At 48.7% G+C, this 15,765-nt stretch overlaps 2 protein-coding genes and 1 long non-coding RNA gene across 4 annotated transcripts in view; 1 reads left to right on the forward strand and 2 right to left on the reverse strand.

The window, feature by feature from the left end:
• The first annotated feature begins 2,665 nt into the window (after positions 1–2,665).
• LOC118947124 (B9 domain-containing protein 1-like) lies at positions 2,666–8,761 on the forward strand. Its single transcript, XM_036972333.1, has 8 exons — positions 2,666–3,019; positions 3,619–3,687; positions 4,298–4,409; positions 4,492–4,588; positions 5,616–5,678; positions 6,369–6,436; positions 7,892–8,022; positions 8,074–8,761. Exons 1-8 carry the CDS (start codon positions 2,957–2,959, stop codon positions 8,104–8,106), a joined length of 636 nt encoding a protein of 211 aa, XP_036828228.1. The 5' UTR covers positions 2,666–2,956; the 3' UTR covers positions 8,107–8,761.
• A 735-nt stretch (positions 8,762–9,496) lies between these two features.
• LOC118947117 lies at positions 9,497–10,174 on the reverse strand. Of its 2 annotated transcripts, none has more exons than XR_005041773.1 (2): positions 10,146–10,174; positions 9,497–10,059 (listed from the first exon to the last, which is right to left on the reverse strand). It is a non-coding gene; the product is annotated as an uncharacterized LOC118947117 (long non-coding RNA). The 2 variants fall into 2 exon arrangements; XR_005041772.1 differs by having other exon boundaries at positions 9,497–10,097; positions 10,146–10,161.
• A 4,844-nt stretch (positions 10,175–15,018) lies between these two features.
• Positions 15,019–15,765, reverse strand: part of LOC110511686 (epsin-2-like) — a 64,945-nt gene continuing 64,198 nt past the window's right edge. Inside the window, exon 10 of the mRNA XM_036972331.1 lies at positions 15,019–15,394. Within this exon, the coding sequence (XP_036828226.1) occupies positions 15,090–15,394 (305 nt within the window). The 3' untranslated portion in view covers positions 15,019–15,089. The remainder of the gene's footprint in view (positions 15,395–15,765) is intronic.

A 15,765-nucleotide genomic window follows, 5' to 3' on the forward strand; every position in this document is an offset into this window, starting at 1 on the left:
GACAGTAGATCCAGCTGGTCTGTCATAATATATTAGAGACAGCAGATCTAGCTGGTCTGTCTTATTTTAATAGAGACAGTAGATCAAGCTGGTCTGTCATATTTTAATAGAGACAGTAGATCTAGCTGGTCTGTCATATTTTAAAAGAGACAGTACATCTAGCTGGTCTGTCATAAAATAATAGAGACAGTAGATCTAGCTAGTATGTCATAAAAGAATAGAGACAGTAGATCTAGCTGGTCTGTCATAATATAATAGAGACAGTAGATCCAGCTGGCCTGTCATAATATAATAGAGACAGAAGATCTAGCTGGTCTGTCATATTTTAATAGAGACAGTAGATCCAGCTGGTCTGTCATACTATAATAGAGACAGTAGATCTAGCTGGTCTGTCATAATATAATAGAGACAGTAGATCCAGCTGGCCTGTCATAATATAATAGAGACAGTAGATCTATCTGGTCTGTCATAATATAATAGAGACAGTAGATCCAGCTGGTCTGTCATAATATAATAGAGACAGTCGATCTAGCTGGTCTGTCATAATATAATAGAGACAGTCGAACTAGCTGATCTATCATAATATAGTAGATCTTGCAGGTCTGTCATAATATAGTAGTGACAGTAGATCTAGCTGGTCTGTCATAATATAATTGAGACAGTAGATCTAGCTGGTCTGTCATAATGTAATAGACAGTAGATCTAGCTGGTCTGTTGTAATTTAATAGAGACAGTTTCTCTAGCTGGTCTGTCGTAATATCATAGAGACAGTAGATCTAGCTGGTCTGTCATATTATAGTAGAGAAGGTTGATCTAGCTGGTCTGTCATAATGTAATAGAGAGAGTAGATATAGCTGGTCTGTCAAAGGATAATAGAAACAGTGGATCTAGCTGGTCTGTCATAATATAATAGAGACAGTAGATGTAGTTGGTCTGTCATAATATAGTAGATATTGCAGGTCTGTCATAATATAGTAGTGACAGTAGATCTAGCTGGTCTGTCATAATATAGAGACAGTAGATCCAGCTGGTCTGTCATAATATATTAGAGACAGCAGATCTAGCTGGTCTGTCATATTTTAATAGAGACAGTAGATCAAGCTGGTCTGTCATATTTGAATAGAGACAGTAGATCTAGCTGGTCTGTCATGTTATAATAGAGACAGTAGATCTAGCTGGTCTGTCATAATATAATAGAGAGAGTAGATCCAGCTGGTCTGTCATAATATAATAGAGACAGTAGATCCAGCTGGCCTGTCATAATATAATAGAAACAGTAGATCTAGCTGGTCTGTCGTAATATCATAGAGACAGTAGATCTAGCTGGTCTGTTATAATATAATAGAGACAGTATATCTAGCTGGTCTGTTGTAATTTAATAGACAAGCCACCAAGCCATGAGGCTGAAAAATAGATAACAGAATGACTACAGGTCTATCTTCTATCCCCAAGCCACCAAGCCATGAGACTGGTAAATAGATAACAGAATGACTACAGGTCTATCTTCTATCCCCAAGCCACCAAGCCATGAGACTGATAAATAGATAACATAATGACTACAGGTCTATCTCCTCTGACACTCCAACACACACAGACATTTAATTTGCTCACGCACACATAACACGCACACACATTCATACCGACTCTACACACACCCTCTCATACAATCCTGATGCCTAGTCACCTTACCCCTATACATATCTACCTCCATCACTCCAGTATCCCTGTCCCCTTCCCCCTATACATATCTACCTCCATCACTCCAGTATCCCTGTCCCCTTCCCCCTATACATATCGACCTCCATCACTCCAGTATCCCTGTGCCTTCCCCCTATACATATCTACCTCCATCACTCCAGTATCCCTGTGCCTTCCCCCTATACATATCTACCTCCATCACTCCAGTATCCCTGTCCCCTTTCCCCTATACATATCTACCTCCATCACTCCAGTATCCCTGTCCCCTTTCCCCTATACATATCTACCTCCATCACTCCAGTATCCCTGTCCCCTTTCCCCTATACATATCTACCTCCATCACTCCAGTATCCCTGTGCCTTCCCCCTATACATATCTACCTCCATCACTCCAGTATCCCTGTCCCCTTTCCCCTATACATATCTACCTCCATCACTCCAGTATCCCTGTCCCCTTTCCCCTATACATATCTACCTCCATCACTCCAGTATCCCTGTCCCCTTTCCCCTATACATATCTACCTCCATCACTCCAGTATCCCTGTGCCTTCCCCCTATACATATCTACCTCCATCACTCCAGTATCCCTGTCCCCTTTCCCCTACACATATCTACCTCCATCACTCCAGTATCCCTGTGCCTTCCCCCTATACATATCGACCCCCATCACTCCTGTACATTGTTAATATGGTACTGGAACTGACCCTGTATATAGCTTTCTTACTTTCTTGTGTTCTTATTTCCATTTCTCTGGTATTTTTTGTTCTACTTTACTTTATTTTATAGTACTATATATTGTCTTATTATTATTATTATTGTATTATTATTATTATTATTATTATTGTATTATTATTATTATATTGTATATACCATATATTGTATTATTATTATTGTATTATTATTATTATATTGTATATACTATATATTGATTACTTGTTGGGAAATGAGCTCGTAAGAAACCCACTGTACTTGTGCATGTGACAATAACCCATTAAAACTTGTCCAAGACTACCACCTAGTGGACAGTTTACTTACTAAAAACGCTTTATCAACTTGACCGGATCCAGTTTGGCCCTCACTGACTAGCCGTAGTCAAAAGCGTCCTAGCAACGGGGCGGATAGGAACCTTCATTTAACAACAAGCTACTTATCTCCCACAACACAAAACAACAATACGTTACCGCTTATACAGTCTTAAATTATAATATTTGTGTTTGTTTAAAAACAATCTATATTCTCAAGTTATCGTATGAAGCGGGATGGCTATCAACAACCCATCGGTGTTTCTGTTGATGATAAACGGACAGATAGAAGGGGCGAATGTGAGTAGCTAGCTAACGTTAGTAACGAGCTAACTAGCTAAGCGTCTAACGTTAGTAACGAGCTAACTAGCTAAGCATCTAACGTTAGTAACGAGCTAACTAGCTAAGCATCTAACGTTAGTAACGAGCTAACTAGCTAAGCATCTAACGTTAGTAACGAGCTAACTAGCTAAGCGTCTAACGTTAGTAACGAGCTAACTAGCTAAGCATCTAACGTTAGTAACGAGCTAACTAGCTAAGCATCTAACGTTAGTAACGAGCTAACTAGCTAAGCATCTAACGTTAGTAACGAGCTAACTAGCTAAGCATCTAACGTTAGTAACGAGCTAACTAGCTAAGCATCTAACGTTAGTAACGAGCTAACTAGCTAAGCATCTAACGTTAGTAACGAGCTAACTAGCTAAGCATCTAACGTTAGTAACGAGCTAACTAGCTAAGCATCTGACGTTAACAAGGTAAAATGAGGCGGATCATATTGGATAACTTGACCGCTTTTTGAATGATTGGTTTAGTGAGCATAAACATGTTCTATAAAACTGCCTTGTTCATTTGATGTTCCGTTTATTCTCTCTGATCTGACTGATGTGTTGTGTTGTCAGTTTCCAGAGTATGATGACCTGTACTGTAAATACTGCTTCGTCTACGGACACGACTGGGCTCCCACCTCGGTGAGTGACTCCGAGTCATCTTGAACATGCTGAAGTTCCCTTACTGCGGATAGACAACATAACACACTTGTTTTTACTAAGCTAGCAACTACTAAGTACTTAAATAGCTGCATGTCCAGTGATGCAGGGAACTGGTAAAGGTTTGACTTCAGAGTGTTCAAAACGACTGGGAACTCGGACGAAAACGATCTCCGACTGGTAAAAAAAAAAAAGAAAAAATAGATTTGAACATTCATCCAACTCGGGAATTCGGGCCTCTTTCTCCAGCTCCGACCTGAAGATCACAGACGTCATGATTGGACCTATTTTTCCAGAGTTCCCAGTTGTTTAAAGAGACATCAATATCTCACCTCTCCTCCACACTCCCTTTCCCTTTCCCCCTCCTTCCCTCCTCCCCCCCTCCCTCTCTCTCTCTCCCTCTCTCTCCTCCTCTCCCCCTCTCTCTCCTCTCCCTCCCCCTCCCTTATCCCCCCTCTCTCTCCTCTCCCTCCCTCTCTCTCTCCTCTCCCTCCCCCTCCCTCTCTCCCCCTCTCCCCCCCTCTCTCCCCCTCCCCCTCTCCCTCTCCCCCTCCCCCTCTCCCTCTCCCCCTCCCCCTCTCCCTCTCCCCAGGGTCTAGAGGAGGGTATATCTCAGATTACGTCGAAAGGCAGAGACTCTCCTCAGAGAATGATCTGGAATTTTCCTCTGGAGATCACCTTTAAGAGCACCAACCCATTAGGCTGTGAGACACACACACACACAGACCCTTCTTACCATAGCAGACAGTTGATGATACCATAGCTAACACTGTGTTGTGTACCCAGGGCCTCAGATCGTGGTAAGTGTCTACGGTCCTGATACGTTTGGTAACGATGTGGTCAGAGGATACGGAGCAACACACATCCCCTTCACTCCTGGACAGTCAGTATCTCTCCTCCTCCTCTCTCCTGGACAGTCAGTATCTGTCCTCCTCCTCTTCCTCTCTCCTCTTCCTCTCTCCTGGACAGTCAGTATCTGTCCTCCTCCTCTTCCTCTCTCCTCTTCCTCTCTCCTGGACAGTCAGTATCTCTGCTCCTCTTCCTCTCTCCTGGACAGTCCGTATCTCTCCTCTTCCTCTCCCCTGGACAGTCCGTATCTCTCCTCTTCCTCTCCCCTGGACAGTCCGTATCTCTCCTCTTCCTCTCCCCTGGACAGTCAGTATCTCTCCTCCTCTTCCTCTCCCCTGGACAGTCAGTATCTCTCCTCCTCTTCCTCTCCCCTGGACAGTCAGTATCTCTCCTCCTCTTCCTCTCCCCTGGACAGTCAGTATCTCTCCTCCTCTTCCTCTCCCCTGGACAGTCAGTATCTCTCCTCCTCTTCCTCTCCCCTGGACAGTCAGTATCTCTCCTCCTCTTCCTCTCCCCTGGACAGTCAGTATCTCTCCTCCTCTTCCTCTCCCCTGGACAGTCAGTATCTCTCCTCCTCTTCCTCTCCCCTGGACAGTCAGTATCTCTCCTCCTCTTCCTCTCCCCTGGACAGTCAGTATCTCTCCTCCTCTTCCTCTCCCCTGGACAGTCAGTATCTCTCCTCCTCTTCCTCTCCCCTGGACAGTCAGTATCTCTCCTCCTCTTCCTCTCCCCTGGACAGTCAGTATCTCTCCTCCTCTTCCTCTCCCCTGGACAGTCAGTATCTCTCCTCCTCTTCCTCTCCCCTGGACAGTCAGTATCTCTCCTCCTCTTCCTCTCCCCTGGACAGTCAGTATCTCTCTTCCTCTTCCTCTCCCCTGGACAGTCAGTATCTCTCCTCCTCTTCCTCTCTCCTGGACAGTCAGTATCTCTCCTCCTCTTCCTCTCTCCTGGAAGTCCATATCTCTCCTCCTCTTCCTCTCTCCTGGACAGTCCGTATCTCTCCTCCTCTTCCTCTCTCCTGGACAGTCAGTATCTCTCCTAATGTAATCTCTTGTTTTCAGACACACCAGAACCATCCCAATGTTTGTTCCTGAATCCACATCAAGACTACAGAAATTCACAAGGTAACGTACGTGTGTGTGTCTTACTGTGTGCTAAATGCTGGGGGGCTAAGTGTGTGTGTTACTGGGGGCTAAGTGTGTGTGTTACTGGGGGCTAAGTGTGTGTGTTACTGGGGGGCTAAGTGTGTGTGTTACTGGGGGCTAAGTGTGTGTGTTACTGGGGGGCTAAGTGTGTGTGTTACTGGGGGGCTAAGTGTGTGTGTTACTGGGGGGCTAAGTGTGTGTGTTTAATGCTGGGGGCTAAGTGTGTGTGTTTAATGCTGGGGGGCTAAGTGTGTGTGTTTAATGCTGGGGGGCTAAGTGTGTGTGTTACTGGGGGGCTAAGTGTGTGTGTTACTGGGGGCTAAGTGTGTGTGTTACTGGGGGGCTAAGTGTGTGTGTTACTGGGGGGCTAAGTGTGTGTGTTTAATGCTGGGGGCTAAGTTTGTGTGTTTAATGCTGGGGGGCTAAGTGTGTGTGTTACTGGGGGCTAAGTGTGTGTGTTTAATGCTGGGGGGCTAAGTGTGTGTGTTACTGGGGGCTAAGTGTGTGTGTTACTGGGGGCTAAGTGTGTGTGTTTAATGCTGGGGGGCTAAGTGTGTGTGTTACTGGGGGCTAAGTGTGTGTGTTTAATGCTGGGGGGCTAAGTGTGTGTGTTACTGGGGGCTAAGTGTGTGTGTTACTGGGGGACTAAGTGTGTGTGTGTCTCTGCAGTTGGCTGCTGGGGCGGCGTCCAGAGTTCACCGATCCTAAAGTCGTGGCCCAGGGAGAGGGCAGAGAAGGTAGGCTCTGTTTCTGTGTGTGGTGGAGAAGGTAGGCTCTGTTTCTGTGTGTGGTGGAGAAGGTAGGCTCTGTTTCTGTGTGTGGTAGAGAAGGTAGGCTCTGTTTCTGTGTGTGGTAGAGAAGGTAGGCTCTGTTTCTGTGTGTGGTAGAGAAGGTAGGCTCTGTGTCTGTGTGTGGTAGAGAAGGTAGGCTCTGTTTCTGTGTGTGGTAGAGAAGGTAGGCTCTGTTTCTGTGTGTGGTAGAGAAGGTAGGCTCTGTTTCTGTGTGTGGTAGAGAAGGTAGGCTCTGTGTCTGTGTGTGGTAGAGAAGGTAGGCTCTGTTTCTGTGTGGGGTAGAGAAGGTAGGCTCTGTGTCTGTGTGTGGTAGAGAAGGTAGGCTCTGTTTCTGTGTGTGGTAGAGAAGGTAGGCTCTGTGTCTGTGTGTGGTAGAGAAGGTAGGCTGTGTTTCTGTGTGTGGTAGAGAAGGTAGGCTCTGTTTCTGTGTGTGGTAGAGAAGGTAGACTCTGTGTCTGTGTGTGGTAGAGAAGGTAGGCTCTGTTTCTGTGTGTGGTAGAGAAGGTAGGCTCTGTGTCTGTGTGTGGTAGAGAAGGTAGGCTCTGTGTCTGTGTGTGGTAGAGAAGGTAGGCTCTGTGTCTGTGTGTGGTAGAGAAGGTAGGCTCTGTTTCTGTGTGTGGTAGAGAAGGTAGGCTCTGTGTCTGTGTGTGGTAGAGAAGGTAGGCTCTGTTTCTGTGTGTGGTAGAGAAGGTAGGCTCTGTGTCTGTGTGTGGTAGAGTTCTGCCGGGATTCGTTCAAAGACGTGTTGCTTCAGTTTCCCCTAAATATTCGTTGATCTTATTCATGGTGCAGGTCGACTGAAGCGTAAATCCCTTTTTTAAAAAGCACATTGTAATGTTGGTAGGGTCTTTAAATGTATCCTGGTATCTTCTCACTACCATTTCTCCCTCCTATGTGTCTCTCCCTTTCTCCCTCCTGTGTGTCTCTCCCTCCTATGTGTCTCTCCCTTTCTCTCTCCTATGTGTGTGTATCTCTCCTATGTGTCTCTCCCTCATATGTCTCTCTCTCTCCCTCCCTCCTGTGTATCTCTCCATTTCTCCCTCCTGTGTGTCTCTCCCTCCTATGTGTCTCTCCCTTTCTCTCTCCTATGTGTGTATCTCTCCTATGTGTCTCTCCCTCATATGTCTCTCTCTCTCCCTCCCTCCTGTGTATCTCTCCATTTCTCTCTCCTGTGTGTCTCGCCCTCCTGTGTGTCTCCCTCCTGCGTGTCTCTCCCTCCTGCGTGTCTCTCCCTCCTGTGTGTCTCTCCCTCCTGCGTGTCTCTCCCTCCTGCGTGTCTCTCCCTCCTGCGTGTCTCTCCCTCCTGTGTGTCTCTCCCTCCTGCGTGTCTCTCCCTCCTGCGTGTCTCTCCCTCCTGCGTGTCTCTCCCTCCTGCGTGTCTCTCCCTCCTGTGTGTCTCAGTGACCAGGGTCCGTTCTCAGGGTTTCGTCTCCCTCTCCTTCCACATTGTGACTAAAGACATGAAGAGACTGGGTTACGACACCACACCTTCCGAGACCTCACACACTCTGTCACACACTGCTGCAGCAGGCATCGGACCGGGAGACCAGCCCTACAGCACGTGACGGAAACACACACACACAATCGGACCGGGAGACCAGCCCTACAGCACGTGATGGAAACACACACAGGGACCAAAGACAACACCATCTCCCTCCCTGACCCCTGTGTGTGGTCCCATCAGTAGCAGCTGGATACTGTAGGTGTTAGTGATGTCTGGTCTCTCTCCTCGAGGAACAGGAGAGCTTCTACCCGCCCACTTCCATTCAGACTGATCTAGGACCTGCTGATCCACTGATCCCTCTATAATAAGGCTGGTTTAAAGACATCTGACTGATCCAGGACCTGCCGATCCCCTCTATAGTAAGGCTGGTTTAAACAATGCCTTTTAAATGTCTCTTTTTTTTAAAGCCGCATTGTGTACAACCTTCAAATGTATTGAATCCCCAGCCTCCCCGTTTATAACCAGGTGTTCGTAAGTCATCGTGTTCGGTCTGAGGATCTGTCTCTCTCTCTCAGGGAAGTCAAGTTACTGTGTTACTAAAAAAAAAAGGGTCCCGATTCAAATCAGTTCCTCTTTACGTTTTGACAGCGTCGGAGGTGGAAGTGGGTTAACGATAGTAGGACGGGGCGTGGCTTCCTGACAACGATCACCGATTGGACAGCCACCCAACCTCCAAAAAAATAAAATAAACATCGGCTTATGCCGGTTATCGCTTGATCTGCATTGTAATTTTTTGACTGATAATAAAATGTGTTTCATGAACAAGGTGTAGTCCGTGTTGTGTACGTCTCTACGACCTCTGTTTCCGTTACAGTAGATGGTGAGAGGGGACGACCAGTCGCGGGTCACAGACCCAAATGGTTTGGCAGCGGGAAAACCGTTTTAACTCTAGAAACTAAACGGGACCTGAACTTGTCCAATTAGAAACTCGTATTTTTTTCCGTTGCGAAACCTGATCCGGTTTTTGGAGTGAATGATTTCCGTTGCAAAACATTTAGACTAAATGGATACACCCGTGGTTGTACTGTGTGTTTCCAGCCGCACATCAGTAACACACACACACGAGAGAGAGAAACAGGCCACACACACACGAGAGAGAAACAGGCCACACACACACGAGAGAGAGAGAAACAGGCCACACACACACGAGAGAGAGAGAAACAGGCCACACACACACACACGAGAGAAACAGGCCACACACACACACAAGAGAGAAACAGGCCACACACACGAGAGAGAGAGAAACAGGCCACACACACACGAGAGAGAGAAACAGGCCACACACACGAGAGAGAGAGAGAGAGAGAGAGAAACAGGCCAACACACACACGAGAGAAACAGGCCAACACACACGAGAGAAACAGGCCAACACACACGAGAGAAACAGGCCAACACACACGAGAGAAACAGGCCAACACACACGAGAGAGAGAGAGAGAGAGAAACAGGCCACACACACACAAACACACGAGAGAGAGAAACAGGCCACACATGGAGACGTCAGCGCTGAAAGTGATCCATTTTATTGTCCCATAGCAGCTCCAGGTGAAGCTGGTTTAGACTGGTGTTAATATACCCCCCCCCCCCGGATCCTATAAAACCCCCCAGGAAGAAATTACAGAATAAAAAGACCCACAATATTATGTTAGGATAATACAAACGATATAAATTATATTACATTATTATAATGTCAAACAGGTTAGCACACCATCCAGACACAAGCAGCTCCCAGGAAATATTAAATGTGTAAATAAAGACTAGAGTGAGAATAATGCAAATATAATTCTGAACATGGGGACGCTTTCAGACAGGAAGGAGTGTCATAATGTTGCCTAGTAACCAGACTGTTGTCTGTGAAGCCTAGTAACCAGACTGTTGTCTGTGAAGCCTAGTAACCTCACAGCGCCAGACTGTTGTCTGTGAAGCCTAGTAACCTCACAGCACCAGACTGTTGTCTGTGAAGCTTAGTAACCTCACAGCGCCAGACTGTTGTCTGTGAAGCTTAGTAACCAGACTGTTGTCTGTGAAGTCTAGTAACCAGACTGTTGTCTGTGAAGCTTAGTAACCTCACAGCGCCAGACTGTTGTCTGTGAAGCCTAGTAACCTCACAGCACCAGACAGTTGTCTGTGAAGCCTAGTAACCTCACAGCACCAGACTGTTGTCTGTGAAGCCTAGTAACCTCACAGCACCAGACGGTTGTCTGTGAAGCCTAGTAACCAGACTGTTGTCTGTGAAGTCTAGTAACCAGACTGTTGTCTGTGAAGCCTAGTAACCTCACAGCACCAGACTGTTGTCTGTGAAGCTTAGTAACCTCACAGCACCAGACTGTTGTCTGTGAAGCCTAGTAACCTCACAGCACCAGACTGTTGTCTGTGAAGCCTAGTAACCTCACAGCACCAGACTGTTGTCTGTGAAGCCTAGTAACCTCACAGCACCAGACTGTTGTCTGTGAAGCCTAGTAACCAGACTGTTGTCTGTGAAGCCTAGTAACCTCACAGCACCAGACTGTTGTCTGTGAAGCCTAGTAACCAGACTGTTGTCTGTGAAGCCTAGTAACCTCACAGCACCAGACTACACACAGACAGAACGAGGCATCATAGCATCAGAAGAGGAAGACCTGACAAAACCACATTTTCAACCGCTAACACAGAAGGACCATTGTTACACTTTCCTTTTTAAAATCCATTTTAGTTGTTGTTGCAGAGAATCACCCAGGACCACAAACACCCCCCCCCCCCCCCCCCCTCACGTTCTGAGCTGCCCCTCCCTGTGCCTGAGTAGAAAGGGCCCCCTGTCTCAGCTATAATACCAGTCCAGGGGAGGGTACTAGGTAGAAAGGGCCCCCTGTCTGTCTCAGCTGTAATACCAGTCCAGGGAAGGGTACTAGGTAGAAAGGGCCCCCTGTCTGTCTCAGCTGTAATACCAGTCCAGGGAAGGGTACTAGGTAGAAAGGGCCCCCTGTCTGTCTCAGCTGTAATACCAGTCCAGGGAAGGGTACTAGGTAGAAAGGGCCCCCTGTCTCAGCTGTAATACCAGTCCAGGGGAGGGTACTAGGTAGAAAGGGCCCCCTGTCTGTCTCAGCTGTAATACCAGTCCAGGGAAGGGTACTAGGTAGAAAGGGCCCCCTGTCTGTGTCAGCTGTAATACCAGTCCAGGAGAGGGTACTAGGTAGAACCCCCTGTCTGTCTCAGCTGTAATACCAGTCCAGGGGAGGGTACTAGGTAGAAAGGGCCCCCTGTCTGTCTCAGCTGTAATACCAGTCCAGGAGAGGGTACTAGGTAGTATCCCCTGTCTGTCTCAGCTGTAATACCAGTCCAGGGAAGGGTACTAGGTAGAAAGGGCCCCCTGTCTGTGTCAGCTGTAATACCAGTCCAGGGGAGGGTACTAGGTAGAAAGGGCCCCCTGTCTCAGCTGTAATACCAGTCCAGGGGAGGGTACTAGGTAGAAAGGGCCCCCTGTCTGTCTCAGCTGTAATACCAGTCCAGCGGAGGGCACTAGGTAGAAAGGGCCCCCTGTCTGTCTCAGCTGTAATACCAGTCCAGGGGAGGGCACTAGGTAGAAAGGGCCCCCTGTCTGTCTCAGCTGTAATACCAGTCCAGGAGAGGGTACTAGGTAGAAAGGGCCCCCTGTCTGTCTCAGCTGTAATACCAGTCCAGGGGAGGGCACTAGGTAGAAAGGGCCCCCTGTCTGTCTCAGCTGTAATACCAGTCCAGGGGAGGGTACTAGGTAGAAAGGGCCCCCTGTCTGTCTCAGCTGTAATACCAGTCCAGGGGAGGGTACTAGGTAGAAAGGGCCCCCTGTCTGTCTCAGCTGTAATACCAGTCCAGGGGAGGGTACTAGGTAGAAAGGGCCCCCTGTCTGTGTCATCTGTAATACCAGTCCAGGGGAGGGTACTAGGTAGAAAGGGCCCCCTGTCTGTCTCAGCTGTAATACCAGTCCAGGGGAGGGTACTAGGTAGAAAGGGCCCCCTGTCTGTCTCAGCTGTAATATCAGTCCAGGGGAGGGTACTAGGTAGAAAGGGCCCCCTGTCTGTCTCAGCTGTAATACCAGTCCAGGGGAGGGTACTAGGTAGTTACAGACAGACAGGTTGTGTAGTCTAGGACAGGTCAGTTACACTAGGAGATAGATGGTTACAGACAGACAGACAGGTTGTGTAGTCTAGGACAGGTCAGTTCCACTAGGAGATAGATGGTTACAGACAGACAGGTCAGTTCCACTAGGAGATAGATGGTTACAGACAGACAGGTCAGTTCCACTAGGAGATAGGTGGTTACAGACAGACAGGTCAGTTACCCTAGGAGATAGATGGTTACAGACAGAGATCAGTTACACTAGGAGATAGGTGGTTACAGACAGACAGATCAGTTACCCTAGGAGATAGGTGGTTACAGACAGACAGGTCAGTTCCACTAGGAGATAGATGGTTACAGACAGAGATCAGTTACACTAGGAGATAGGTGGTTACAGACAGACAGATCAGTTACCCTAGGAGATAGGTGGTTACAGACAGACAGGTCAGTTCCACTAGGAGATAGGTGGTTACAGACAGACAGGTCAGTTCCACTAGGAGATAGGTGGTTACAGACAGACAGGTCAGTTCCACTAGGAGATAGATGGTTACAGACAGACAGGTCAGTTACCCTAGGAGATAGGTGGTTACAGACAGACAGGTCAGTTCCACTAGGAGATAGGTGGTTACAGACAGACAGGTCAGTTACACTAGGAGATAGATGGTTACAGACAGACAGGTCAGTTCCACTAGGAGATAGATGGTTACAGACAGACAGGTCAGTTCCACTAGGAGATAGGTGGTTACAGACAGACAGGTCAGTTACCCTAGGAGATAGGTGGTTACAGACAGACAGGTCAGTTCCACTAGGAGATAGGTGGTTACAGACAGACAGGTCAGTTCCACTAGGAGATAGGTGGTTACAGACAGACAGGTCAGTTACACTAGGAGATAGATGGTTACAGACAGACAGGTCAGTTACACTAGGAGATAGATGGTTACAGACAGACAGGTCAGTTACCCTAGGAGATAGATGGTTACAGACAGAGATCAGTTACCCTAGGAGATAGATGGTTACAGACAGACAGGTCAGTTACCCTAGGAGATAGATGGTTACAGACAGACAGTGTAGTAGCAATATAAAGATGATTATAAGATGTGAGATTACTAATATTCAGCCAGTTAACCACAGTCCTGGAGTCAGATGTTAACTCCAGTCTCTAAATGGTGGAGGTTAGGGCCACGTTAACCACAGTCCTGGAGTCAGAGGTTAGGGCCCCGTTAACCACAGTCCTGGAGTCAAGAGGTTAACTAAAGGACTCCAGCCGGGGGGGGGGGGGGCCTAAAGGACTCCAGCCGGGGGGGGGGGCCTAAAGGACTACAGCCGGGGGGGGGGGGGCCTAAAGGACTCCAGCCGGGTGGGGGGGCCCTAAAGGACTCCAGCCGGGTGGGGGGCCCTAAAGGACTCTAGGGGGGGGGCCCTAAAGGACTCCAGCCGGGGGGGGGGGGCCCTAAAGGACTCCAGACAGTTGTATAATAACAGACATCTTTAGTCTACAGAAACAAGTCCCTTGAGTCTTTTACTCCCAAATAAACACAGTCTCTTCCTCTTCTGAGAAAGTTCATCCACCCAGTCACCAGTTCATATACGTTGACCTCAGGGGTTAAAGTTCATATATACGTTGACCTCAGGGGTTAAAGTTCATATATACATTTGCGGGGGGGTGAAAATTCACACGTGGACCTCAGGGGGGGTGAAAATTCACACGTTGACCTCAGGGGGGGTGAAAATTCAGACGTTGACCTCGGGGGGGGGGGGGGGGGTGAAAATTCACACGTGGACCTCGGGGGGGTGAAAATTCACACGTTGACCTCGGGGGGGGTGAAAATTCACACGTTGACCTCGGGGGGGTGAAAATTCACACGTTGACCTCGGGGGGGTGAAAATTCACACGTTGACCTCGGGGGGGGGGTAAAAATTCACACGTTGACCTCGGGGGGGGGGGGGTGAAAATTCACACGTTGACCTCGGGGGGGGGGGGGGGGGGGGGGGTGAAAATTCACACGTTGACCTCGGGGGGGGGGGGGGGGGGGTGAAAATTCACACGTTGACCTCGGGGGGGGTGGAAATTCACACGTTGACCTCGGGGGGGGGTGAAAATTCACACGTTGACCTCGGGGGGGGGGGGGGGGGGGTGAAAATTCACACGTTGACCTCGGGGGGGGGGGGGGGGGTGAAAATTCACACGTTGACCTCGGGGGGGAGGGTGAAAATTCACACGTTGACCTCGGGGGGGAGGGGGGAAATTCACATGTGGCTGTGTGTCAGGGTCATAGGTCGCTAAGCAGTGACCTCACAAGTTGTGGCCGGTAACGGGGTGGGGGGGGTAGTAACACAGTGTACCTGGCAGTGGAGTCGTCTCCAGCTAAGGACTAACGGTGAAGCAACAGTCACAGCTAATTAAGCATGTGCAAAATCCCTGCTTAGTACACACACACACACCTGGGGTTGTACAAGTTTAGTTAGATTCACTCTATGATCAGACTAGCATTAAAAACAGTCAGAACAGCCAGGAATACTGTCTACAGGATACAGTATCTGATATAAGACAGAGGGAGAGGAGAGAGGAAGAGAAGAGGAGAGAGAGGAAGAGGAGAGAGAGAGGAAGAGCAGAGGGGAGAGAGGAAGAGGGGAGAGGAGAGAGAGGAAGAGGGGAGAGGAGAGAGAGGAAGAGGAGAGAGAGGAAGAGGAGAGAGAGGAGAGAGAAAGAAAGAGGAGAGAGAGAGAAAGGAAGAGGAGAGAGAGAAAGGAAGAGGAGAGAGAGAAAGGAAGAGGAGAGAGAGAACAGAGAGGGAGAGGGGAGAGAGGAAGAGCAGAGTGGAGAGGGGAAGAGCAGAGTGGAGAGGGGAAGAGCAGAGGGGAGAGAGGAAGAGAGAGAGGAAGAGAGAGAGGAAGAGCAGAGGGGAGAGAGGAAGAGAGAGAGGAAGAGGGAGGAAGAGGAGAGGGGGGGTGGAAAAACAGGAGAGGAGTCCAGGGGTGTTGTCTTGTTGGGGGGGGGGGGGGGGGGGTGTAGTTGAGGCGTTCCTCACAACAAGAAGGGGTTAGTGGTCCCGGGGGGCTGTGTGCCAGCTGTGGGGGGCAGAGCTGAGCCGAAGAGGGGCTGGGTCAGAGGCATAGAGGCCGGGAAACCCCCCATCCCTCCAACCCCGGGCACCATGTGGCCCGTCAGGGGGGGCAGAGGGTCTACCATGGAGGACAAGCTGCTGAACCCTGCTCCCCCTCCCAGACTCAGGCCTGGCATAGGGCTGACTCTCATCTGGTTTAGGGTAGGGGGGTTAGGCTGGCCCATCTGGAAGGGGTTGGCCTGGGGGGCGGCTACAGGGGCGGCTCCTAAGGAGACACAGGAGAGACAAACAGAACACAGAGAAGACATCAGCATTACCAAACACCAGAGAGAGAGATTGAGACTATGTACAGACTCAGTGAGCATAGCCTTGCTATTGAGAAAGGCCGCCGTAGGCAGACATGGCTCTCAAGAGAAGACAGGCTATGTGCAACACTGACCACAAAATGAGGTGGAAACTGAGCTGCACTTCCTAACCTCCTGCCCAATGTATGACCATATTAGAGAGACATATTTCCCTCAGATTACACAGATCCACAAAGAATTCGAAAACAAATCCAATTTTGATAAACTCCCATATCTACTGGGTGAAATTCCACAGTGTGCCATCACAGCAGCAAGATTTGTGACCTGTTGC

The sequence above is a fragment of the Oncorhynchus mykiss genome, unplaced genomic scaffold, assembly GCF_013265735.2.
Source record: "Oncorhynchus mykiss isolate Arlee unplaced genomic scaffold, USDA_OmykA_1.1 un_scaffold_140, whole genome shotgun sequence".
NCBI classification, from domain to species: Eukaryota; Metazoa; Chordata; class Actinopteri; order Salmoniformes; family Salmonidae; genus Oncorhynchus; species Oncorhynchus mykiss.